At 40.4% G+C, this 26,135-nt stretch overlaps 1 protein-coding gene across 1 annotated transcript in view; it reads left to right on the forward strand.

Moving 5' to 3' along the window:
• The window catches only part of LOC136847432 (4-hydroxy-2-oxoglutarate aldolase, mitochondrial-like), a 63,487-nt gene that overhangs the window by 13,300 nt on the left and 24,052 nt on the right, over positions 1–26,135 (forward strand). The window contains exons 5-6 of the mRNA XM_067119123.1: positions 18,741–18,820; positions 18,991–19,087. Of these exons, the coding sequence (XP_066975224.1) occupies positions 18,741–18,820; positions 18,991–19,087 (177 nt within the window). The remainder of the gene's footprint in view (positions 1–18,740; positions 18,821–18,990; positions 19,088–26,135) is intronic.

Below are 26,135 nucleotides of genomic sequence, written 5' to 3' on the forward strand. Positions count from 1 at the left end.
TGACTCTTGGGAGATACATTCATTGCCAAATCATGATTATAAAAACACCAGCTATTTTTGCCAACAGGACACTGAGAATGATCGTGATTTTTATTATCACTAGTCAGATGTAAAAAGATTGACATATTTTTTTTCATTGTAACTACAGGTCAGTGGGATCTTTAGCTCCGTTTCTTACTGCAATGCCAAAATATTTTCCAATCTTTATCACCGTGCTATTACTCTATTTATTGAGTCCTCCAAGCTCACTCCTAAACATAACTTTGTTTGTTGTTGTTACATATTTCGAAACATATATTTTTTTCTCAAGGCCATAAGACGAAAGACAATCCTCTTCTGAACATGGTTTATGCATTCTTCCTTGAGCACTGGATATGGAGTGCCTTAAGGACCAGTGCCCTCATTCAAACTGCATATTCCTTTATATGCTGTCAAATCCCCATCACCAACAAATACTTTATATATGAATTTCCTGTCTAGTGATCTTTGCCACAATGCGAGAGCACCAGCAGCTTCCATATCTCCAGAAGCTACGTCAGGGACAGCAATTACATCTTGAAAATGCTCATTCTCTTCCTCCTCCCCCTCCTCATCATCTTGATATATTTGTGCAAGGGATAATAGATTTCACTCGGAGCTTCGTAATAGGAAGTACTTGGCATCTCCTCAGCACATGTGGTTGGTGGCAACTTGTGAGAGCCACAACATTAGCTGTGTCAATACTTTTAGCTTCAAGATAAGTTTTGATATTGCGAGAACTTGCTTCCCTTTGCTTACTAAACTTCTTTTTTGGCATGTTGGTAATATATATACAGTAATACACAATTGACGTCCAAAAGTTTGAGGAAGTGTTGCAATCGATTGAAAATAACAAATACACGATTACATCAAAGAAATATAAGAATTCTCTCTCGGGACAACTGGCTCGCGTTATTCAGTCATGGGAAGAGTTGCCATCTCTATCAGGAAAGCATATTGTATGGCATACAAAACAAAGTGCAATGAAAAGAAATACAAATACTTGAAGAATGAATGCAAAATGAAATAGTAAAACCACCCCTAACCAGACCTTTAACTCTCTACGTGGGTGTGGCCATTAAATTGGCCTTTAAACCGTTTAAAAGACTTTGGATTGATATTATCTTACGCTTGGCAATGGCCAGGACCCAGATCTGTGGAAATATGACGATAACTAATTTTCACAAATTTGAGCCAGTATCACCAAAATCACAGGGCACCGATAATGGAGAAAAATGGACTTACGGCAAAAATCAACTTACGGTGCAGTGCTGGAACGGATCCCCCACCGTTAATCGAGGATGCACTGTATAACCTGTCAGTTAGGATCTGGAATTAAAGGTATCTATGTTGATTTTGCCATATTCTATGCAGCCTCAGATCTAGAACACACTGAGTCTATGCTCAACTTCAAATTATAAGATTTAAATTTGAAAGATAAGGCTAATATATGCACATACAAATAGATATACATTTTGTTGTATTTAAATTAAAAATTTAATAATTCTCCTGTTCATGAACTCTATGATTGCCTCAGCATTATCAGCAAATATTTATATGCTTTTCACATACAGTACATGTTTATCACAAAATAATGCTTTGCCTCTTGGCATCAATCTTGATCAGATTCATGGGCCACATAGGCCACTAAGTGCAGACAGTGTCTAGTGTATTTACCCTTTGTCTGCAGATGCTGTATGCCTGTGTAAATGGGCTTTAATGTAACCTCCGACGATAAACCTTCCTCCTCTTGTCACATGGTCTGTGTTCAAATTATGCAGGTTTGTATTACTTGACCGAATTACACGTGCTTGCCAGAAAGTTATAAGCAACAAAAATTAGAACATAGAAACATCTACTCTGCAAAATACATGGATGATTTCATATCTCCCTCTAGTGTGGGAGATATAAAATTGATTTTCAGCTTTCCTATATGGATATACAGCCAAATATCCCACACTATCTCCCTCTAATGTGGGATTTTTGGCTGTATCTCCAGATAGGAAAGCTGAAAATCATAGCAGAATTGTCTACAATTTTGTCTGCTGTAAACATATAAAAAATATACTTCTACAAAAGGTTGCAAGTTTATTGAATTACAGTTCATAGGCGGTGTAACCTATTAACCCTTTAACGCTGAAGCCCTATTTACAAAAACGTCTCCTGTATGCCGGCGGCGTTCGGTGAGTTATCGCGAAAGCGGAAAAAGTTTTTTCAAAAAATCACAGCACGCTTAGTTTTAAGATTAAGAGTTCATTTTTGGCTCATTTTTTTGTCATTGCCTGAAGTTTAGTATGCAACCATCAGAAATGAAAAAATATCATTATCATATATAAATATTGGAATATATGACAGCGAAAAAAAAACTTGTATATAATTGTATACAAATCGCACTGTAAGCAAAACGGTTAAAGCTAATGAGTTAATTGTTTTTAGTTGTATTGTACACTAAATTGCGATGATTTTGGTATATAACAAATTTTAAAACGATCAAAGCAACACAGAGAAAATATTATCACAAAATGATGCATGAATTAACGCTAGCGGACGTAAAAATTTTTTTCAAATATTCACCATAAATCGAAATATTGTGCTAGAGACTTCCCGTTTGTTGAAAAATGAAGCTAATTGATTGAATATTACTAGACTGTAAGTGTTTTAGCTTAAAATTGCAGTTTTCGACCATTTCAGTCGAGTTAAAGTTGACCGAAAGTCGAATTTTTTCTATTTATCGTGATTTATATGAAAATATTTCAAAACTGATAAAAGCTACAACCATGAGTTATTTTTGTTGTATTGTAAATGAAATTGCGCACATTTTCATATATAAAACTTTATGTAACGACTAATATAAAACGGTGCAAATATTACGACAACGAGACGAAAGAATTTCTGAGATGTTCGGCGAGTTACCAGCGCAGAGCGTAAAGGAAAATGTTTTTAAAAATTCACCATAAATCGAAATATTTATTGCAAAATGAAGGTAAACGATTGAATATTACTAGAATGTAAGAGTTTTAGCTTACAATTGCGTTTTTTTACCATTTCGGTCGAGTTAAAGTTGACTGAAGGTTGAAATTTTGGCAGTTATCGTGATTTATGTGAAAATATTTCAAAACTGATAAAAGCTACAACCATGAGCTAATTTCTGTTGTATTCTACATGAAATTGCACACATTTTCATATATAAAAGTTTATGTAACGACTAATGTAAAACGATGCAAACATTACGACAACATGACGAAAGAATTTCTGAGATGTTCGGCCGAGTTACCGCATGCAGACGTAAGGAAAAAATTATTTTTTTCAGAAATTCACCATAAATCGAAATATTGTGCTAGAGACTTCCAGTTTGTTGCAAAATGAAGGTACATGATTGAATATTACTAGAATGTAAGAGTTTTAGCTTATAATTGCGTTTTTACCATTTTCGGTCGAGTTAAAGTTGACGAAGCTTGAAATTTTGGCAGTTATCATGATTTATATGAAAATATTTCAAAACTGATAAAAGCTACAACCATGAGTTATTTTCTGTTGTATTCTACATGAAATTGCGCACATTTCCATATATAAAACTTTATGTAACGACTAATATAAAACAGTGCAAATATTACGACAACGTGACGAAAGAATTTCTGGCGCGGACGTAAGGAAAAAGTTTTTTTAAAAAATTCACCATAAATCGAAATATTGTGCTAGAGACTTCCAATTGGTTGCAAAATGAAGGTAAATGATTGAATATTACTAGAATGTAAGAGTTTTAGATTACAATTGCGTTTTTTTACCATTTCGGTCGAGTTAAAGTTGACCGAAGGTTGAGATTTTGGCAGTTATCGTGATTTATATGAAAATATTTCAAAACTGATAAATGCTACAACCATGAGTTATTTTCTGTTGTGTTGTACATGAAATTGTGCACATTTTCATATATAAAACTTTATTTAACGGCTAATATAGAACAGTGCAAAAATTACGACAAAATGACGAAAGAATTTCTGAAATTTTCGGCCGAGTTACAGCAGGCGTAAGAAAAAAGTTTTTTCAAAATTCACCATAAATCGAAATATTGTGCTAGAGACTTCCAATTTGTTGCAAAATGAAGGTACATGATTGAATATTACTAGAATGTAAGAGTTTTAGCTTACAATTGTGTTTTTCGACCATTTCGGTCGAGTCAAAGTTGACCGAAGGTTGAAATTTTTTGTAGTCGACGTTTGCTACGTCCACTCGGCATTCAACAGACAATTTTAGTTGACGTTTGCTACGTCCAACAGGCGTTTAAGGGTTAACTGATCCATAAATATTGAAAGTTAAATCCCTCTGCCAAATATTGAGTCTTGACTATTATGTATAAGCAATCTACCTATTAAACTGTGAATAAGCAGCCATGGTATACAGTGGGTCCCCCCCCAGACTGCGGACCAGCAATCGCACCTTCAGTTAATCGCAGGAAAATTCATTAATGTACAAATTTTTTCATAGAGCAGTATTCACTAACTACTGTATTTTCATTTTATTTTCATGACTAAATACATTTTTTATAAAAAAAATGACTTGTTGATCTTCAAATATTAATACTATTATAAACAGCAAAATATTAGTAAAATACTAAATTAAAATCCTGCAGAATCACTAAACAGCTTACCAATGTACATAAACGCAATGTTTTATTATATTGATATATTATCATCGTAATATGTAAAAAAGAATGATCATGCCAACATTTGTAATTGTTTTTACTGATGTAAACATGCGTACATAGGTACGTGTTGCCATACTTTTCCTTTCTTTGATTTACTGTATTGTACTTCATTGCAAGTTAAGTTGACTATGATTATCACACGTTATAACAATACACAAGAGAATATTTTATCACTGTTGATATTTCATCTCTAATCACTGTAAAAATATTTAAAATTTTAATTTTATACTTAAGCAACACAAGGTCATACCCTCCTCCCTAGCTATTTTAACCAAGTCTTGTCCCCAGCTACTATGCTGAGACACTCTCTCTCTCTCTCTCTCTCTCTCTCTCTCTCTCTCTCTCTCTCTCTCCTCTCTCTCTCTCTCTCTCTCTCTCTCTCTCTCTCTCTCTCTCTCTCTCTCTCTCTCTCTCTCTCTCTCTCTCTCTCTCTCTCTCTCTCTCTCTCTCTCTCTCTGTACAAAATTAGAATAAATAATTCTGTTAATACATTTGTTTCTTTTGGCAACTAAAAAATTATTTTCCTAATTCTTTTGGTAGTAGTCTCAATCAGCTGATTCTCAGAATGTAAAACATTACAAATGTCAGGGCAATCGGTTTTTTATTCATATTACAGTAACAGATCAGCACAGTAAATAATTTTTTTTATCAACAAAAGTGTATTCAGCCATGAAATTAGCATGAAAATATGTAGATCGACGTGACGTAAACAAACCTACTGTTTCATTCATAAGTACTCTACTGTACAGTATAGTACTACAGTAGTCCTGTCATTCTACAGACTATCCACATATTTTAGATATGCTCTACCGTCATCCTAAAACACTTTACTATCTGTAATATTACAAAAGCATCTTATAACACACACAAAAATCAATAAAATGCACAGTTGAGCAGTACAAGATGCACAAAGCATTGGGTGCTCAGTTGTCCCAACATCCCAGGTTCGCAAAGGTCTCTGCTTAGGCTTAAAGTGTAGTGTATGTAGTGTTTGCAGCAAGGTTTAAATTGTGCGTACTTAAATGTGTACAGTACTTATCTTCGTGGATCGTACCACCGTAAGATGCTTCTTAAACGCCGTGCTCCTTCTACGGTTTATGGGAAGAGCCTAAATGTCATAGGAAGGTTATTGATATGTTGGGTGAAGCGGATTTGGAACAATTTGAAGGTCTCTCCCAAATTCTGAGGAAAGCCAGGGAGCTGCAGAAGATGACAGAGGCATGGGATCCTAATATGGAATGCTCCATAAACTTTTCATCTGCCCTTAATACTGCCATGGAGCCCTATCTTAACCTCTTTGTCAGCATGAATCATAACCTCTTTGTCAGCATGAGGTACATGGCCATGATGCAGCTTCCAAAACCCCTGAAGAAGTCCATGAAGTGACTGAAGCATTTTTAGAGAGGTGTTCCAACTTAATGTGGATTTTCACTTAATGCAGGTGGTTTTGGTCCCTAACCCCTGCGATTACCAGGGACCCACTGTATTGGACATTGGCACTTCAACAAACTTCAGCTTATCAGATTTTTTACTTGTCAGATACACCAGAGTCTAGAAAAATAAAAATCATATACTGTATTATACTTACCAGAATAAATTGGTGTTTGTTAGATACCAAGAAATGAACGCGACTGACACTCCTGTATTACCTCGTAAATATGACTTCTTTCTTTCCAGGGTAACTGACCCATCCTGTTCTACTTTGTACCTTTCCCACTCACTTGAACATTTTAGCACGTGTTTGTCTGCCTCATTGAGAGGCTGTGTTTTATATCAAAATGTGACATTTTATGTTTAGAGTAATTTGCTGCATAGCAACCTTGCTCATCTAGTCTAGTCCATGTACATTTTTGCTGTACTATTAGATAACAAATTCTTACAAAAATATAGTGCATGAAAAAATCGGATATAAAACTTTTAATGATATAAACAGGTTTGGACTGTTACTCTGTCACATTGTCATTTACCTTTTGTCATTTACTTTTGCCAAACATACATTTTATGTATTCAGTATTTTGATAATTTTTCTTAGTTATCGTGAAAGAGGAATTTTGTAAAACTAAATATCTATTATTTGGGATTAATTTTACCTACTGTTAAAGATAGCCTTTATCTTCATGCTGATAGGCAAGTAGGTAGCTATAAGCTATCTTAAGTTGTAGGTATGTATCAAAATAATAAATTTTATTATGGAAATTTATTTTACATTAAGAGCAGGTGGAATATGTATATCCTCTGAAAGTTGCAGTTGTTGGAAGGAGGAGGCAGTCTGAAATGTTTCAAGTTTTGTTGATCTAGTTTTTTTTTTTTATTACTTTCTTAGATACCAATAATAATTTTTCTGGAGGGTTTTGCAAGCTATTCGATAAAGTAAAGATCGCAACAATGCACTGCATAAATTTAGCTAATTTTATACTGTGGGAACAGCTTCTGTTTTGTACACATAGTTTGGTATCTCTATTAAATTAATAAACATTTCATCTAAATCATTGTCTGAAGTCTTATTAAAGATACAGTATACTTTCACCATCCAAAACAGGTCATAAGCCACATAAGCTGAAGCTGTATCATTGGTTGAAATCGGTAAAAATGTATGCACTGTGTGTGTTGGGAAACACAATTTTATTGATTACATTTTATTAAGAAATGTTTTATTGAAACTTGGAATATAAAATCAATACTGTAAACAACATAGAAAGTAAACAGACAGGCATAAGTTTAAGTATGGAACTGCAGTTTACATGTAATGGAAAAGTGAGCTGAGAATATTTACTGAGGAAATTTACATACACTTATTGGTTTGCACTACAGTATAATATTAATGACAGCATAGGTATATGCTCTCAATTTTGTATTAAAACAATTAAATTACATGTTCTTAGCTAATATGTTGATTTTATGTAAATTGCACCTTCCGTCTGTTTACTCTCTCTCATGGGTGGTTTATGGTTATTTTATTCCAGGTTTGATCAAATATGGATTAATGTACTTGTGTTAATCAGTAAATATAATGTCTTAGATGCTTACCCAATGTTTCAACCAATAATAAAGAGAGTAAACTCAAGTAGTATATGATGTTCATTTTACAAGGTGTAAGGACTTGAGAAAATTTGTTTGCCATACCAGATAAATACCAATGGTGTTGTAATGTCATTATATATTTACTCAATGTTTCAACCATTGCTATAAGATAGCCTAAGCTCAAGTAGTTTATGATAAGTTTTGGAAGGTGTAAGAACTACTAAGTAAATTTTTGTTAGCCATACAAAATTAGTAACAGTAATGTTGTAATATATGTTGAATAAGCTATGCACACAGATTTGGAAGAAATATTAATAGGTAATTAACTTGGAGGCACCAATATGTATAGTAGTACAAAATTGTAGCACTAGTCCAGTATGAAATCTGCAGACGTGTAAAGGCTCGCAAAGGTGACCTTTGAAAAGTTGGGTCAGCTATTCGCAGGGTCCATTTTCACTGTACGCAGCAGATAGGAAACTGCTGAAGCAATTCGCATACCACAGGAAGTCGCAAAAGGCTCCTTGGTGACAAGACACAGGCTGGCAAATACGTTTTCAGCAAGGAACGTTCTAGAAGCTGAACCAGTTACAAAATCCGGTTTTTGAAGGATGCTTCTTAATAATGTATGGTGTGTACGTGTACTTCGTGACGCCTCGAAGTACAGAGGCGTGTCTTGCCGAACTTTGACCTCGAATGATGTCATACAAAAGTACGTTCGTTCAGAATGCGTTACACAATGAATATAATGGGAGGAACCGTTGTTCGAATTGGACTTGTGAGATCTGATTCATGTGTCTGAAGATGTGAGTGATTTTTCGCATGGAGACTGTCCCAGAGGACTTGTGGAGTATTTCTGTTCCACTCCATTCCTATTCCTTTTTTCCTCTCTCCCTCCTTTTCAGGATGAGAGTGGTATGACATTTGAGATGACCTGTTTTAATTGATTGACGTGTTCATGTTTTGACAGATGAGTTATTTTCTGTAATTAGGGGTTTTGATTTTGGAGCATTATTTCCTTAGAAGATTTTCTGATAGTTATGTGAAACATTGGATTTTCATTCTTCGTAATTTTTAGAAGTTATTTTTCGTTGATTTTGTCAATAAAGGGTTTTAGTTTTGTACTTAGTATCTCATTCCAGTAGTCCTCAGATTTTAGTTAGGGAAAGATATAACTTATGATGCCGGCTCACGTTACTGCTATCACACAATGTCTCCGAATAAGCGAGATCAAACCTCTGTTCATAAAACAGAGACTTAAATCAAGTATAGGCTCAGAAATGGCCGTTACAGTTTTGGAGGCAGCAGTTCCTTCCAGGTTAGTTTTAAAAAATAGTATAAGGTAGTTAGGGCAGTTAGGTGTTAAATAATTAGGCATGTATATGTTTCAACGAAGAGACATAAATTAGTGTTGGCATCTCAGGATAAGATTTTTGTGGGAGTCAGCAGTTGCTGGTCAGGCGAGCTCAATTAACACTAAACAAAATCTCTCGCTAGCTAGTGTTTTGTGAGAGTGTTTTGGGTAGGGGTAAAAACAGTGATATTGTGCAATAATTGCGATATTAAGACCGCTATGCGTGTGTTAAAACAGCGTGAAGATGATGATGTTTTTGTTTGTTTCTCTCTGACGAGGCATTGATGGAAATTCGGCGTCACTCTAACGTAAGTGTTGTGATGTTATCTTTTTTTTTTTTTAGTTGGGTTGATGTGAAATTGTCCTTTTCGTTGTGTTGTAACTGGTGATAGGGACAACTGTGTGTTTTGCCGTTGAGTTTTGACTAATGTTTCTGTTAAAAGGAATGAAGACTTAATCCTTCTTCATCACCACGGTGACATTGTTTTGATGTCACGAGTTTGGGCGGAGCGTTGTGCTTGCTTTCCTCCACGCCGAAAGTGAAGCACTGATAGTTGTATTTGGTGTGTTGTATTTTCTTTTCTTTTTTTTTATAGCAAATCAAGTGTTAGGAACGATTTCGGCGTGTATTATTTGGTTGTTGGGTTATTTCTGGGAACTTTAATATTTGGGTAATATCCTACGTGATATTTATGATTTTCTCCAGGGTGCAAAACAGTTTTTGCAGAAGTGTGAATACTTCTTGGTTTTGTAGTCACGTCACGTGTGTGCATGTGGGTATGTGTGTGTGAGTATGTGGGCAGAGCGTCATTCCCAGTTTAAGGAGTTTTTTATTTTTGCTTGAGTGACACTTTCCGTTTGGACAAAGGGAAGTGTTGATGCCAGCAGTTTTGCCGTAGGATGACAGAGAATGGCATGAAATTCTCTTTTTGTTTGGTGTTAGCATTTTTTTTTCTGTAAGCGTCATCAGGCCTTGATGCATTGAGCAAATCAGGGTGGGAAACTTGAATTTCTCTTTTCTCTCTCTCTGTGCCTGAAGCGCTTTCCGTGTCTTTTTTGTGGCCTTTTATATTTTGGCCAGGGAGAAGTGAACTTGACCTTTTTTTTTGACTGATTCAAAAAGGGAGTCAGAGTTAATGATAAGAAAGTTAAAGCCATTGTGAGTTTTCCAGTTCCCAAAACCAGGAAACAGATTCGTTCGTTCCTAGGTATGTAGGTTTCTTTCGCCCGTTTTGTGCGGATTTTTTTCTACAATAGCGTCTCATTATTGACAGATTTGACGTTAAGTTTGTTTGGGTGATAGTCAACAATTAGCTTTTGAGAAGTTTAAGAATGCTTTGAGTGAACCCACCAGTTTTGAAGTTTCCAGATTTTAGTAAACCGTTCACCTTAGTGACTGACGCGAGTCAGGAAGGTATAGGTGCGTGTTTGATGCAGAACTGTGAAATTACACCCAATTGCTTTTATAGCAGAAAGTTCAAAACAGATGGATGGTAGTAACGAAAGGCTGATGTCAGTTGTGGACAAGGAGGCTTTCAGTCGTCTCTAGCCTTGTTCATTTTAAGATGTTGTTGTTGGAAATAAAGTTGAGATTTTTACAGATCATCAACCGTTGTTAGAGCTTTTAATAAGCCAAATTTGTCGCCCAAGAGAGCACGTTGGCTCCCTAACATTGAGAGATTTTGATGCAAACCTCAAATACATTGAAGGTAAGCATAATGTAGTTGCAGATGCATTGAGCAGATATTTTCTGATCGAGGATGAGGGAGTACACACCAAATCCTGTGTGGGAGAAGAGAGTAAATATTTGGTGTCTAATGTCTCTGATATTAGTAGTTCTGAGATATCGCATGTAGAGGACATACTCGTTTCTACAGTGCATCACAACTGGGGGGAGAAATAGTGAGTCGGCAGTCTCGGGAGAGATTGTTGTTTGTGATAGTGAGAGTAACGCCGTGTGTTATATTACAGGTGAAAATGTCACTTGGGACATAGGCTTGCTTGAACAAAAGCAAGATGAAGATAAATTGTTGTCAGATGCTAAGGCATTTCTTAGGGAGTTTCACCGAAGAAAGGGTATAAGTTGCCTTTTCTGGTCTAGAGTTGGAGAATAATTTATTGGTGAGGAAAGTTAAGTATAACTTGAGAAGTTTTTGAAGCATGGGTGAAATTACACAAATCATCGTGCCAGAGAGTCTGTGTACCACAAGTTCTAGACATTGTACATTGAAAATTTGGTTCTCCTCATTTAGGTGTGGACAAGACGTATGAAACACGTCAGGTCAAAGTTTTTGGAAAAATATGTTTCCACCTTTCAGGAAGCCTTTGTGAAGAAGTGCGCTATTTGATGCGAATAAGCCAGCACGACAGTGTCGTGTCGTTTGGGTTCATATCCCGTACCACATAGGCCGTTTCAGAGAGTGCATATGGATATTCTGGGTAACTTCTCAGAGTCCGCTGTTGGTTATAGACATTTATTAGTAGTTGTTGAGAGTTAACTTCGTTTTGTCGAGATTTTCCCACGGAAGTACAAATCAGCTGAGGAAGTTGCTATAGCGTTCTTTAAAGGGATAATTTGTAGATATGGTGTTCCTGAATGTCTGATCACAGACAATGGTAGGGAGTTTATTAATAAGACTTTAGACGGTCTTGCTAATTTTACTGGGAATAAAGAAAGTATCTATAATCCAGTATAGACCTGAAGCAAAATTGGGAAATAGATTTATTGTTGTGAATGAAAACACTGGTGTGTCTCGATTTTGACACATATTTCTAAGATTGAAAAAAAGACGGGTTAATGGGTATAGACCCTGGGTTGTATGGTTGTTATGGTAATGGGTAGTTACTGGGTCATTTTTTTTCGAGGTGTTAATGGGTTGTAAATGAGCATGACTTGTAGTTTTTTGTAATTCAGGAGGACGTTACGTTACTCCGTAGAGTTTTCTTGGAATTTTTAATAGTTCAGAAGGTTCATTGTGATTTCTGATGTCCCAGCTGCAGTAACTGGTAGTGTAAATTGTGTGCAGAATACCGTAGAGTTTTGTAGATATATGAATTTGAGTTTTTTTTTTTTTATATGGATGTTAAAGAATGTTAGGGATTTCAACGTTCGCACTTGGCGATAGTAATGGGTTACTTTGAGTTAATGGTTTCTTTCATATGATTTTGGGAATTGTGACATGGGCTAATTTCATACGAGATTTGACCCGTGTGTTCTTGTTATTATGTTATTATGTTATGATGTGTTTTGTCGTCTGACGCAATATCTTTGAATATAGAGTTACAGAATAAGGGTTTGTTGTTTAGGATTTTGTTTTGGGGAGGTATTTAGTATATCGAACCAAACGGGTCTGATCTTTACGGGTTGGGATATGTCAGTTAGGATTTCGGAGAGGTTTAGGAAGTTTTTGATAGGGATATCGAATTAGAATATTTGGGATTTTTCAGTTCTCTTTTTAAAACATAAGGGAGCTGTACCATGAGTAATTGTAGTTGTTAGGATCACCAGCGATTGCCATTAAGTCAATTGCTATCAATGTGTTGAGAATTAGTCAAAGGTACTGCAATATTCGCTAACCGGAGTAGAACCTTGATGTCTTTTTGAGATATGATACCTTTTCAGATGTCTAGGATTGCCTTTCGTTGTTCAGTGTATGGATGGGATTCTCGATGGTACTTTTTCTGTTGGATAGAATTTTTATGAATAGTTCCTTAGAGTTAGTGTACTTGATAGTGAGTTGACTGTGGAAATTCCGGGTACCAACTTGGAATTGTTTCACATTGAGAACATATGACCTTTGCACCAGTAGTCTTATCTGGTTCCAGTAATAATATGGTATAGGGAATAGCCTGCAGAGTTACTTTTTATATGACTGTCGATATGACCGACTCACGGAAAAATACCACTCCCTCGAAATGGAGAGGTTGGAATAGCTTCACCGTCCTCAACATATGAGAAAGCTGTCAACGTTACTTCTGCACTTTGGAGAGATGTCGGGCAGGATGTCTTCATGTTGCCGTACTTTCGAGGAGGCGTTGGATGTGGATTAAAAGGATTTGCGAGCCATTCATTTTAGTGCGGATCGCTGAAGGTCTCAAGACTAGTGGAAGAATACATTCAGCTTGGACTGATGCAGTCGCAGGCCTTTCAGCGTGAGGCAGTACCAGGAGTGAAATGGAAGGTCTAGATTAATGTTTTTTGAATGAACTAACAGTTGTGCTATAATATGTGTTATAAGATATATATAAGTTTTGCACCTAGACATTTTGAGGTGGGGTCCACCTCAGGTGCGTGGACCGAGCAATCTGTAAAGGCTCGCAAAGGTGACCTTTGAAAAGTTGGGTCAGCTATTCGCAGGGTCCATTTTCACTGTACGCAGCAGATAGGAAACTGCTGAAGCAATTCGCATACCACAGGAAGTCGCAAAAGGCTCCTTGGTGACAAGACACGGGCTGGCAAATACGTTTTCAGCAAAGAACGTTCTAGAAGCTGAACCAGTTACAAAATCCGGTTTTTGAAGGATGCTTCTTAATAATGTATGGTGTGTACGTGTACTTCATGACGCCTCGAAGTACAGAGGCGTGTCTTGCCGAACTATGACCTCGAATGATGTCACAAAAAGTACGTTCGTTCGTGCGTTACACAATGAATATAATGGGAGGAACCGTTGTTCAGGTGGACTTGTGAGATCCGATTCATGTGTGTCTGAAGATGTGAGTGATTTTCACATGGAGACTGTCCCAGAGGACTTGTGGAGTATTTCTGTTCCACTCCATTCCTATTCCTTTTTCCTCTCCCCCCCTCCTACGAGGATGAGAGTGGTATGACATTTGAGATGACCTGTTTTAATTGATTGATGTGTTCATGTTTTGACAGATGAGTTATTTTCTGTAATTAGGGGTTTATGATTTTGGAGCATTATTTCCTTAGAAGATTTTCTGATAGTTATGTGAAACATTGGATTTCATTCTTCGTAATTTTTAAGAAGTTATTTTTCGTTGATTTTGTCAATAAAGGGTTTTAGTTTTGTACTTAGTATCTCATTCCAGTAGTCCTCAGATTTTAGTTAGGGAAAGATATAACTTATGATGCCGGCTCACGTTACTGCTATCACACAATGTCTCGGAATAAGCGAGATCAAACCTCTGTTCATAAAACAGAGACTTAAATCAAGTATAGGCTCAGAAGTGGCCGTTACACATGCTCACTATCACAATCTGAGAATCGTTCCAGGTTCTTTCAAACTCCAAATAACAATGTTTCAACACCAACAATTGAAAATGGGAAATGAATATAAAAAGAAACTCTCACAACACTGCAACACATTTATTCACAACCTTATTTACAAAGAAAATGAAGTTGTTTCCCCTTTGCTCTCACTCAACGTAACACTAAACAAAATAAATCTAAGCAGCTATAGATAGGGGGAACAGGTTGCAAGGTAGAGCAATCTTAATACTTAATTGATGAATTGGCGAGTTATCCTTTCGTGGCTGGGGTTTCAGCTGAAGAGATGATGCTGGCACAATGACCTCGGGCTTGAAGACATCACAGAAGGGCGGCTGGGAACTCAGCAGAGATGTTGCTGGTACGATGACCACGGGCTCATAGACGTCACAAAAAGATTGTCTTTAAGATGTGGCAGCAAATGCTGTTTTTTCAAGAATCCAGAGATTGTGCAAATGGAGGGCAGGAAGGACTGAAGACTTGTCCTCGCTGCAGGCAGGAAGGGCAGACTATTTCACGTTGTCACTGGCAGGAAGGACTTGGCAACTACTCCTCCACACAAGCAGGAAGGGCTGACTATTTTTCTTTGTCACTGGTATGTAGGCTCGCTGCTTCACCTCATCTCAAACATGGAATGCTTAGGAACTTCTCATCATAAGCAGGAAGGGCTGACTGCTTCTCTTCATTTCGGGCAGGACAAGATTTTATGGAGAAGAGTAAAGGTCATCTGAAGGGGATACTCCCGTCGGAACCTTGCTTTGTCAGACCTCTGAGTACTGTCTCTGTCTTCTATATCTCTGTCTTGGGAAGTCTTTTCTCGAAGCTTATATACCGCTGTATGGTCGGAGCTAATGACGACACAATCGTCATTCCCATATAAGGAGTTTTTTATTTTTTACACAATGATTGGTTCCTATTATCCGCCCCTTTCCGGTCAAGCCAGATCAAATTTTCTGATGCAATGTGGATCGAATATTGCGCCATGTTACAAAGGCATGGCATGGGATACTACGTGGTGTCGGTTCCACAAGAAAGGGTTTTCATCGAATTGCTAATTGTCCACAACACGTTGACAACAGGAACCGACTGGTGAGCAAACACAGGAAGCAGTCACATCTTGGAAAAGAGATACTTTATTTCTTTTTCAACATATTTCATCATTATTGTATTTACCTATGACACTCACATGCCAATACTGTTGTATTCATTTATTCATTACTGTATTTTTCAGCTTACAAGATCTACCTCAAACCTTACAATTAAACATGATTCATAACAAAAGAGGAAAGATTACAGTTAGAAATACATAACAAAAGAGAAAATATTACAAATTAATATACATAACAAAAGAGAAAAGAAAGATTGGGAAAAAATGTGTAGATGTTCACTTGACTTAGGTATGTGTTGGCTTTGCTACCATTTCTTGCTACTTGACAGATTTCATTATTGGGAGGCCAAACCCCCGAAATGTCTTGTCTGCTGAGTTCGTGTCAGTGTATTAGATCTGCGGGTGATAGCAAAAGACAGAAGTAAATTTAGAGATGCATTGTGCACATATTTGTGAGGTAAATTTATGGAACATTACTTATTTTTAGATAATAATATTAGGAGCAGATATGAATGGTAAAGTGTAAAATAGACCTGGATATGAGGAGGTTCATGGAGGCTATGCATTTGGAGTAAGGAATAAAAATGGGGAATAAGTACTGGAAACAGCACAATTTTGGATTAGCCTGTATGAACACCAGTTTTGTAAAGGCAGATTATTTAGTGACATATGAGAGTGATGAAATACAGAACTAGATAGATTACCTTATGGTTTGGAGAGAAGGCAGAAGCAGTCTTTTAAACTGTAAGGTAATTCTTGGTGAGGCATGTGTGAAACACCAGCGCTTGCTGGTGAGGGATATTAATGTGATATATAGAAAACCCCAGAAGAGGTTGAGGAGATCAAGAATTAAAATAAGGAATCTTAAAAATTGTGAGTAATAAGCACTGTAAGAGTTATGAAAGAGACATCGGAAAGGAATCATTTGGGGAGGAGGGAGCTGGTAGAGTAGAAATTATTTGCTGTAATGTGCAAACAATTCTAAAAGATGCAGAGGAAGCAGTTAGACAAACAGGCAGCTATGGGTTGTCAAAAGGAGGAGAAAACAGAAAGGTACAAGATTCACTTGGGCAAAAGTCTAGGCTTTCAAGGATTGGAAAGTGAGATGGGGCTAAGGATTGATATAGAGAAGAGGAGAGACACTCAAGATGATATTGAACTACAGGGGAGTTTAATAAGTTGAGAACAAAGTAAGGTGAAAAGGATATTTGCATAAATCAAATGAAAGGAAAAAGAGACAAGATCTGGATCAATCGGGTGTCATCAGAGATGGAGAAGGAAATATCTTGCTTAAGGATGATGACATAAAATGGAGATGGTCTGCTTATTTTAAGCATGTTTCAAACAGAAAATGAGATTTGGGGGAGGTTGGGACAGTGGATGGGCTGGTGGTGGAGATAAAATCTATAAGTAAAGATGGATATAGGTAAAATGAAAATTTGGAAAGCGCCACGGCCATCATAGGCACAGATTTAAAATATTGAAGGTACTTGGTGTAGAGAGGAAAGAACAGATGCTACTTAAGCCAATCAGGTTTAGGAGGAAGTAATGCTAAATGACTGAGAAGAAAGTCTAATTGGTAAACGTTTCAACAGGAGGGAAGTATTATTGACCAAAGTACAGAATTATAAAGGAATCAGACTAACAGAATGTTTGTTGAACGGCATTAGAAACTATACAGGCAGTTCCTGGTTATCAGTGGGCTCGGTTATCGGCGATCCGGTTTTATGAGGCTTGTCTGACGGAAAAATCGGCAATTTTCGGGGCTGAAAATTGCTGATTTCTGCTTATTGGCACCAATAATTGGGTATTGGCACCAATACATACCTAACAGAGGCGCCGATAACTGAAAATCAGCGCCAAAAATCACCAATTTTCAGTTATCGTCATGCCGTCAGAATGGAATCCCGCCATTAACCGGGGACTGCCTGTACTGGATGAGAGATTGTAAGCAATTTTGTTGATTGGTGAACAACAATATGGTTTCATTAAAGGGAGAGGTGCAGAAGATGCTGTCTTTATAGTATGGCAGTTAGAGTAAAAAAGACTGGAAGATTAGTTTAGGTTGGTTTAAATGATGGAACAAGGACAGCAGAAATAGCAGTTTATGGCAAAACAAAAGAATGCAGTTAAAGTTGGGTATGTCAAGAATTGGCACTTAGCCCACTTCTGTTCATGCTGGTTATGGCTGTATTGATTGAAGGGATTAACAAAAATCCTTGATATGATGATTATGGCAGAGAGACTTGCAAAGAAGGGTAAGAGAGTGGTAGGAATCTTGGAATCAGGTTATAAGGTAAATGTGGATAAAACTGAGGTTATGGTATCCAGCAAGCAAGGAGGAGGCAGGTTATTAAACAAGGTAGAAGAGGCTTGCATTTAAAACCTGTGGAGAATTTGTTACTTAGGATTTACTTCAAGCCAGGAGGGAGAATGTGAAGCTGAGGTTGAAGTAGGATAACACCAGCTGGGGGAAATGGAAGGTGGCGGCAGGGGCAGTGTGTGATAACAGAATGCCAAATACACAAAGATTTATTGTAATGTAATCATACCAGTGATGGTGAATGGTTCGGAAACTTGGTATTAAGATGGTAAAAGGAACAGAAGCTAGAGCAAACAGAACTGCAGAGGCTGAAATGGATTTTGTTATTTTCACTGCGTGTGGGCATGTGTTAAGGATGATTGAGGAGGAAGGCGTGAAGAAGGCTTGGGTGGAACCTGTTAGGGGTAGGTCATCAACAGGGAGGCTAAGGAGAAGGGTTTAGTTGGTGAAGATGCTTTTGGTAGGAATTGTTAGAGAGGATTCATCAATGCACCTGGTGACTTAGCATATGGATAGAGGTAGGAAAGAAGGCACCTTATTGTAGAAAGTTTTGTAATATCTTCCACCTACTGCCTTTGTTTTTCACCTGTCAGTGGTATACAGAAGTAAGTTGTATTGTTTTATTTATACTGTAGTCAAGTGTATGTTGGTTTTCATATTTTATCACAGTGCACTTTCACCAGATCAGTCTTTCAAACTACCAGTGTTGGCCTAAAAGAACATTAGAGCAAGTCAGAAGTTTGACAGCTTGGTTGGAGGAGAGGGGAATGAATGATAAGGTTGTAAGCTTGAAGGTTATCCTCTTAGTTTAATGGAAGTACAGTACTGTCCTTGTATTTTGCACTAAGAGGAGCAAATTTTCATTGTGTAACTGAGTAACAGGGTTTTTTGTCTTATTGCTAGAATTTTACAGTAAATTCTGTATTGCATTAGTTTTCTCCCAACTTTATTTTTTCAGTACACAATTATTGAAAGAATTTTGATTTTCAGTTATTGATCTTAGTTTGAATGTGATAGTAGACTTGGCACATCATCCCAACATTATAGGCATCAAGGAGAGTGGTGGAGATGTAAGCAATTTCTTGTAATGTACTTAGATTATAGTAGCCTTGAAATATCTGTTCTTATGTGCTGTATATTGTTCTGCATTAGCTAAAAATATATTTTTAATATCCTTGAAATAACTCAGTTTGCATGTACATCCTTCTACATTACTTAAAAATATTTTAATTGCTTTCAGATTACAAAAATTGGAAATATTGTGCATCAGACACAAGGATTAGATTTCCAAGTTATAGCAGGATCTGCGAGTTTTCTATTAGCAACCCTGCAAATAGGTAAGTACAGTACAGTGTTCTGTAATTGCCAGTTCTATATAATAAAGTGCAATTTGTGCACTTTAAAAAGTATTGGCTGTAGTAAAAAAGGGATTTTGACAAAGGAAAAATCTATTTCTGAGGGAGGCCCTGTGTCACCCGGTGAAATTCCTTACTAACACGTATTTCTAGGTATAAATATTGCTAAATATACCAGAGAAAAATGCTATCAAGAATGCTGGGGTTACTACCCCCAGATCAAGCATCTATAATGAAAATAGATGTCGGTATGGGTAAGGGTGAGTGAAGTTATCACTGCCACAGAACCACACTCTGAAGACATCCCAATGACAAAACCCCCGGAAGAGTGGAGAGCCGACCCAGCTCCCTCACTCACCCGCCCGCCCGACGGCGACCCCAGCGCCATCTTAACTCATTCCAGGCTAACCCCATCCCCAGGCTTGGTATGCCCGTGCAGGGGGGGGAAAGCTAGGACCTGGGAGGGTCACCGGGTGACACAGGGCCTCCCTCAGAAATAGATTTTTCCTTTGTCAAAATCCCTTTTCTGAGCTCGTCCCTGTGTCACCCGGTGAAATCGTAACAGAGAATCATACCAAGACTGTGGAGATGTAAGAAAACAATTATTTAAGGTGATCATGCATAAAAACGCATACTATAAGAAAATAAGTTTAATTATTTCTCATGAGTAATTCAGAACATCACAACAAAGGAAATTAGAAAAATAGTTAGGCTAAGCTTATGTAAACATACAATTTGACATGAAAATATAAAGTATGGCAAAAAACATGAGAGGAGGTACCAAATTAAGCAGTACAAAATTACAGAAGTACCTCAAGACTTAAACCTACAAAACAGCACACATCAAAAACACAATCACAATAAACATCAAAAAAGGCCAACAATTTCAAGCATTATTTAAATTGAGGAGCCAGGCAGTGAGGTATGATTGGCCCAGGAAAATTGGTAGGGCAAATAAATGAGGCAGGCGGGCGGGGGGGGAAAGGATAAGGTAAAGGATAATTTTAAGGTGGGGGGATGACACTCCCAACAGCCACCGTGGGAAATTTCAGAGCTTCAAGTGTTTTCAAGTAGTGGTGTTTAAACACTAATGGAGATTTCCACCCCGTGTATTTTGTTAATTCAGCAAAATCCATATTTTATGAAAATAATTGGTAGAGGTAGCTACCGCTCGGATATCATGAACCTTGGGAACTGAATCCAGGTTAGCTTGTTTAATGAAGTATAGGATTTGCTGTCTTATAGCTTTTAAAGAAAGTGTTCCACCTTTTTCCCTGATAAAAAGAGGACCAGACAAACACTGAGAAGTTCTTTGCAAGTAAGCCCTCAAGGTAGCGACTGGGCACAAAGACAGGTCTTGTGGAAGAGGACCACCTTCCAAGGAGACCACCTGTCTTGAGGGTCTTCGTTTTTTGCTAGGAATCTATGATCTGGGGAAAGCAGAACTTCTCCTGACGGGAGGAAATCTATGTGATCGACACCTCTGGAGAGAGCAGACAGTTCTGAGATTCTGGCACCTGAAGCTAAACTAATCAGGAATAAAGTCTTCCTTAACAGATCTAGATAAGAGCATTGGGCATTATTAATATCTGAGGCTAATTTCAGAACGTCGTTAAGGAACCAGGTAACCGAATGTGGGCGTGTTACCGGCCTTAAACGAGCACATGCTCTAGGGATGGAAGAAAAGTATGAGTCAGTTAGGTCAATCTTGAAGCCATGCAAAAACACCTTTCTCAAAGCTGATTTTGCTGTAGTGATAGTGGCCGGGGCTAGGCCTTTTTCAAACAATGACCTAAAGAAGGTTATCGCTAAATTAGTGGTCATAGTTTGAGCTTCAGATGCTTTCAGAAAAGATGCCAATTTCTTGACTGCTGAGTCATACTGTCTGAGAGTAGAATCTCTCTTATCGGATTCAATAAACAGAGTATTAACAGGGTCAATATTTGCCCCCCTTTGGGCGGCAAACTTCATAAAGTCCATAAAGCCAGGGCATTCAGAATTTTTGAGGAAGCTGACACAGGCTTCGTTTGTACTATCTGAGTCAGCCTGGGTCTGGGTATCTGATGACGCCGCAACTTGAGTTCCAGGAGAAGTGGAAACCAGTTGCTCTTCGGCCAGTTGGGGGCTACTAGGGCTACTTGACCCTTGAATGACCTGAGCTTGTGTAAGACTTTCATCAGTATGTTTATTGGGGGGAACAGATAGATTCTCTCCCAACTATTCCAATCTATGGACATTGCATCTGTGGCGTAAGCTTGAGGATCTAGATTGGGAGCCACATAACAAGGGAGTTTGTGATTGCTCTCCGTGGCAAACAGGTCTACCTGAAGTCCTGGAACACGATGGCAGATCCAGTTGAAGGAGTCCTTGTCTAGGGACCATTCCGACTACAGCGGAGTCGACCTGGACAGAGAATCCGCCACTACGTTCCGCACTCCCGCCAGATGGGTAGCTGACAAATGCCAGTTGTGTTTGTCCGCCAGGGAGAAGATGGCTAACATCACCTGGTTTATCCGGCTCGATTTGGACCCGCCCCTGTTTATGCAATGAACTACTACGGAACTGTCCAACACCAGCCTGATGTGGATCTGGTTGGCGGGACGAAGCTTTTTCAGGGTTAGAAACACTGCCATTGCTTCCAAAGTGTTTATATGGAACTGTTGAAACATGGTAGACCATGTCCCTTGTACCTTTTGTTTTGGTGAGTATCCTCCCCAGCCGCTTAACGAAGCGTCTGTGTGGATTACCAGAGCTGGCGGGGGAAACTGAAGAGGGACTGACTTGGAGAGGCCCTTGACTGTGGACCATGGGCGGAGTCTTTTCCTTAAGATTTGCGGGATTGATGAGACCCTGTCCCTGAGTCTGACATTGGCTCGTCTCCGCCACACTCTGTTTATGTCTTTTAATCTCGCTTTTAGGAGCAGGTCTGTTACCGAGGCGAACTGAAGAGAACCCAAAATTCTTTCTTGTGTCCGGCGGGAGGCTTTCCTGTAATTCAGAAACTTTCTGGTAGCTGTGGCTATCAGAAACTTTCTGGTAGCTGTGGCTATTTCTTTCCGCTTGGCCGGCGGAAGAGATAGCCTGTACAAGGTTAGGTCCCACTGGATACCCAGCCACTGAAACCGAGCTTCCGGCGTTAGGCGGGACTTCTCCCTGTTCAATTGGAAGCCTAGGGATTCTAGGAACTCGATCACTATGGCCATAGCTCTCTGGCACTCCTCGACGGTTGAAGCCCAAATTATCCAATCGTCCAGGTATGCCGCTAACGATATCCCCCGGGACTGCAACTGCTGAACTACTGTTTCCGCCAGTTTTGTGAATATTCTGGGCGCTATGTTGAGCCCGAAAGGCATGACCCTGAAGGAGTAGGCCTGTTTCCCCAGTCTGAAACCCAGGAAGGGAGAGAAGTTCCGCGCAATCGGGACGTGATAGTATGCGTCTGAAAGATCGATAGAGGTGGTGACGGCTCCACGCGGAAGTAGAGTCCGTACCTGCGCAACTGTAAGCATGCGAAATTTGTCGCATTGTATGTAAAGATTTAGACGCGATAGGTCCAGAATTACTCTTTGTTGACTGGAGTCTTTTTTGGGAACAGAAAACAGCCTGCCTTGGAATCTGAGGTGTCTCACTTTCTTTATTGCTCTCTTCTTGAGCAGTTCCGTCACAAAGTCTTGTAGAGCTTTGGAGGAGGGTTGATGAAATCTGGTCAAGGGAGGAGGGCCATTGATCCAGCTCCAACCCAAACCTTTGGACACTAGCTGTGTGCCCATGGACTGAAAGACCACTGGTCTCTGAACCAGAAAAGTCTTCCGCCTACCTGGCTGGTCTCACTGGGAGGAAGCGGGTTTATTACCTCTACCGCAGCCTCCTCTTCCCGGAGAGGGACCGTAGGGCAGCCTTGCCTCTATAGGAGGCTCTAGCTCTACCCCCTTGCACTCCTGTTAAGGCCATGAAAGGCCCCACGACCCTCATAAGAAGGGTTATATGCCGGAGAGACGACACATAAGAAGGAGTGGCAAGGGAGTGTTGAGCTGGCTGAACCAGCACAAACTGTTGAGGTTGGGCCTTGGAAGTGGAGGGTTGGTTCACCGCCGAGACAGGTACCGTCTGGACAACAGACTGATGTTGCTGTCTTCTGTGCCTCCTGTACCTTTTTCCCGGTCTATACTGGGAGCCGCCGGACTCTGGGGTTTTTCGTTTAAAGGCCGGAATACCCCACCGGGAGCGCAGACTTTGGTTAGCCCTGGTTGCCTCAGCCAGGACACTGGTGACTTCTTCTTCTGGGAACAGATTGGCTCCCTAGAAGGAACTCTTCATGAGCTTGTTAGGCTCATGTCGAATGGTAGCGTCGGCGAAGATGAATTTACGACAATTCAGCCGCGCCACCATGAAGTCATATAGGTCCGACTGAAACCCTGCTAACAAGGATTTCGTCAAGACCTGGAACAGCAGCTCCTCAGAAAACGAGACGACGGTTGCCTCCGATAGGCACAGCGAGTTTAGAGACCGGCTCAAGCGACACCGTGCCTCGAACTCAGCCTTCAGGAGAGCTTCCGTCAGTTTGGGAAGCTGCTCACCGAGCTGGTTGGATGCGCAATCTGCATCCAGTTTACCAATCGTAAACGTGGACGGAGCATCCTTCCAAAAGTCATCACCCCCTGGGAAGATTAGAGACGTGGGGTCCGTCTCTCTGAGCTGAGGCAAAGGCTTGCCCTCAGCGCATGCCTGAGCCGTTGCAAGAGTGCAACCTTAGTCAAGCAGGGGTGGGGAGCTTATCCCCAGGGAGAACATGGTGAAGTTGCCCTTGAAGGGGGTCAACTTGGTGTTCTCCGCTTGCCACTCTGTAAAGGTGCGCATCAGAGCTGATTGCGCCTGGTCCCTAGGGAAGATCACTGTCTCCTTAGGGACCTTATCAGAGCGTACCCAGGCTTCTTCTGTCAGCGTCAGCCTAGCGAAGCCTGGATAGGGAGGCAGAAGATCTGGAGGGAAGAATTCCAGTTCCTCCAGTCTATGAGTGCCTAGACCTTCAATTGTTAGTGTCTTCATGCCGGGGAGCATGAAGGGCTAAACGCCACGGGTTCCCTTTGTCAAATGGAGGGAGGGCGGAGGTGTCCGGGATGGGATAGTGCACCGCAGCCCCCCCAGAACGCACGATATCGGAGAGCATAGTCTCCTGACTCTGAAGCCTCTCCGTAAGCTTGCTCAGCTTTGCCTCTACCTCCGTAGAGAACCTCTCGAGCAGCATCCCAGCAAACGCCTCAGGGTCAAAGGCAGGCTGGCGAGGAGGGCTGAGGCTTGGCCGCTCTCTTACTCGCACCTCTGCCCGAGGTACTTGGTCTGCTCGGAGGCCACCGGACCAGCGTCCTGTGACTTTGACGGGGGAAAGGGGGATGCCTTGCGGGAAGACGAAGACTTATAGCCTTTCGCCTTCCACGACTTCTTCAGCTTGGGGACAGTAGACTGGGCTCTGTCCTTCAAGAGAGAAGATTTATGAAAACCCTGAAAGGAAGACACGGATGAAGATGGGGAATCAAACAGGGCGCCCGCTCCCACTGCCTCACTTACCTCCCTACCTACCTCCTGGTCCTGTTCCGTGTTCATGGGTTCCAGGTCGAGATCAAGCGCAGCGACGTCCTCCGACACCCCCTCGTACAGCGGGTCATCCTGGAGAGGCTGGGTCTCTACCCGGATTTGCTCGATGATGGGGGCGGCAACTTCAGCTGGAACAGCCGCAGCAATCCAGGCGCCGGGGTACAGAATGTTCCTCAGGTTCTCGTCGAGAACCTAAGGTTTCCCCGATGGAACGTTCCTGCCAAACCCAGCCACCCAGGCACGGAGGGACTCGAGGGCCTCCTTGCGGGAGGATTCATTGGCCTGAAAGAAAGGGGAGTATCAAAGACCGAACTATGATGGTAAGATCGTAAAACCCAAAATTTTACCATGACATTATATGTGAGAGCCCCCGGAGGAGCGGAACAAAAACAATCGGCTTACCGACTCGTCCTGGACACACCCATAGAGTGCGAAGCAAACCTCACAGCCATCCGGGTGCCACACGCTCAGGTCGTCCAAGCCGCGCGGCCGGCGTGGGTACGGCAAACCACGTGCCCTCAGGGCTGGTGCAAGATGGCAGTGCACCCGGGCTCCTCACAACGAACAGTCTGTAAGTGTGAACAGTATATGAACCTACTAATCTAAGATAACTTAAACTAAAAGTAGGTACTAAGTAGTTTCATACCGCACTACCGGAGCACTCCGGAGGGGTGAAAAAAACCATAGAAAATGAACCTACCAATTCAAGATAACTTAAACTACAGTAGGTATAAAATTTAGACGTACCGCCGGAATACTCCGCGGAACGAAAATACTGAGCCAGACAAGACACCTTATCTCAAGGAACGCCGGAGATAATCTGGCGGAACGAAAGACAGTGTCGCTGGACTCGTGGTACAAAGAATTAAACTAATCAATCAAAAAATTTTGGAATCCGGCAGCGGGATACATGAGGCCGCCGGAATAATCTAGTATGATAGATAAAGCGATGGTACAAATATTCGGTTAACAACGCATAAGGAATAATTTGATATAAGCCCCCGGGTTCGCGCAAACCCCTCCGGGATCCCGAGCCTCCGAAGCTAGAGCATAGCAGAAAGGTGAGGCAGTACATCACAGCTGATCAGAATCTGGTCAGGTGGAAAAGCCAGTCAAACCTATCCACATGACTCAAAGCACCGAAGCGATAGTAGGGCGGAGGCAACGGGAGGGCCAGGGAAGGCGGAGTCGAGAGAAGTGAGAGAGTGAGCCCTGAGAGTGGTCGGAAATCCGCTCGATCCGGAGAGAGCGAATCAGCGAGACACTAGCCAAGTGATGTCAACAGAACCTACCCCAGGAGGGAGTGTGCCCCTCTACTAGGGTAGGCCTGACTGCCTCGGGGTGACCATCGGAGGCCCGACGTCACGCGCGCAAGGAGATGACAAACAACTTGAACCTCACACAGGGGGAGGAGGGGGAAGCGGGGGAAAACAGGAAG

Source organism: Macrobrachium rosenbergii, chromosome 16, assembly GCF_040412425.1.
Source record: "Macrobrachium rosenbergii isolate ZJJX-2024 chromosome 16, ASM4041242v1, whole genome shotgun sequence".
NCBI lineage: Eukaryota > Metazoa > Arthropoda > Malacostraca > Decapoda > Palaemonidae > Macrobrachium > Macrobrachium rosenbergii.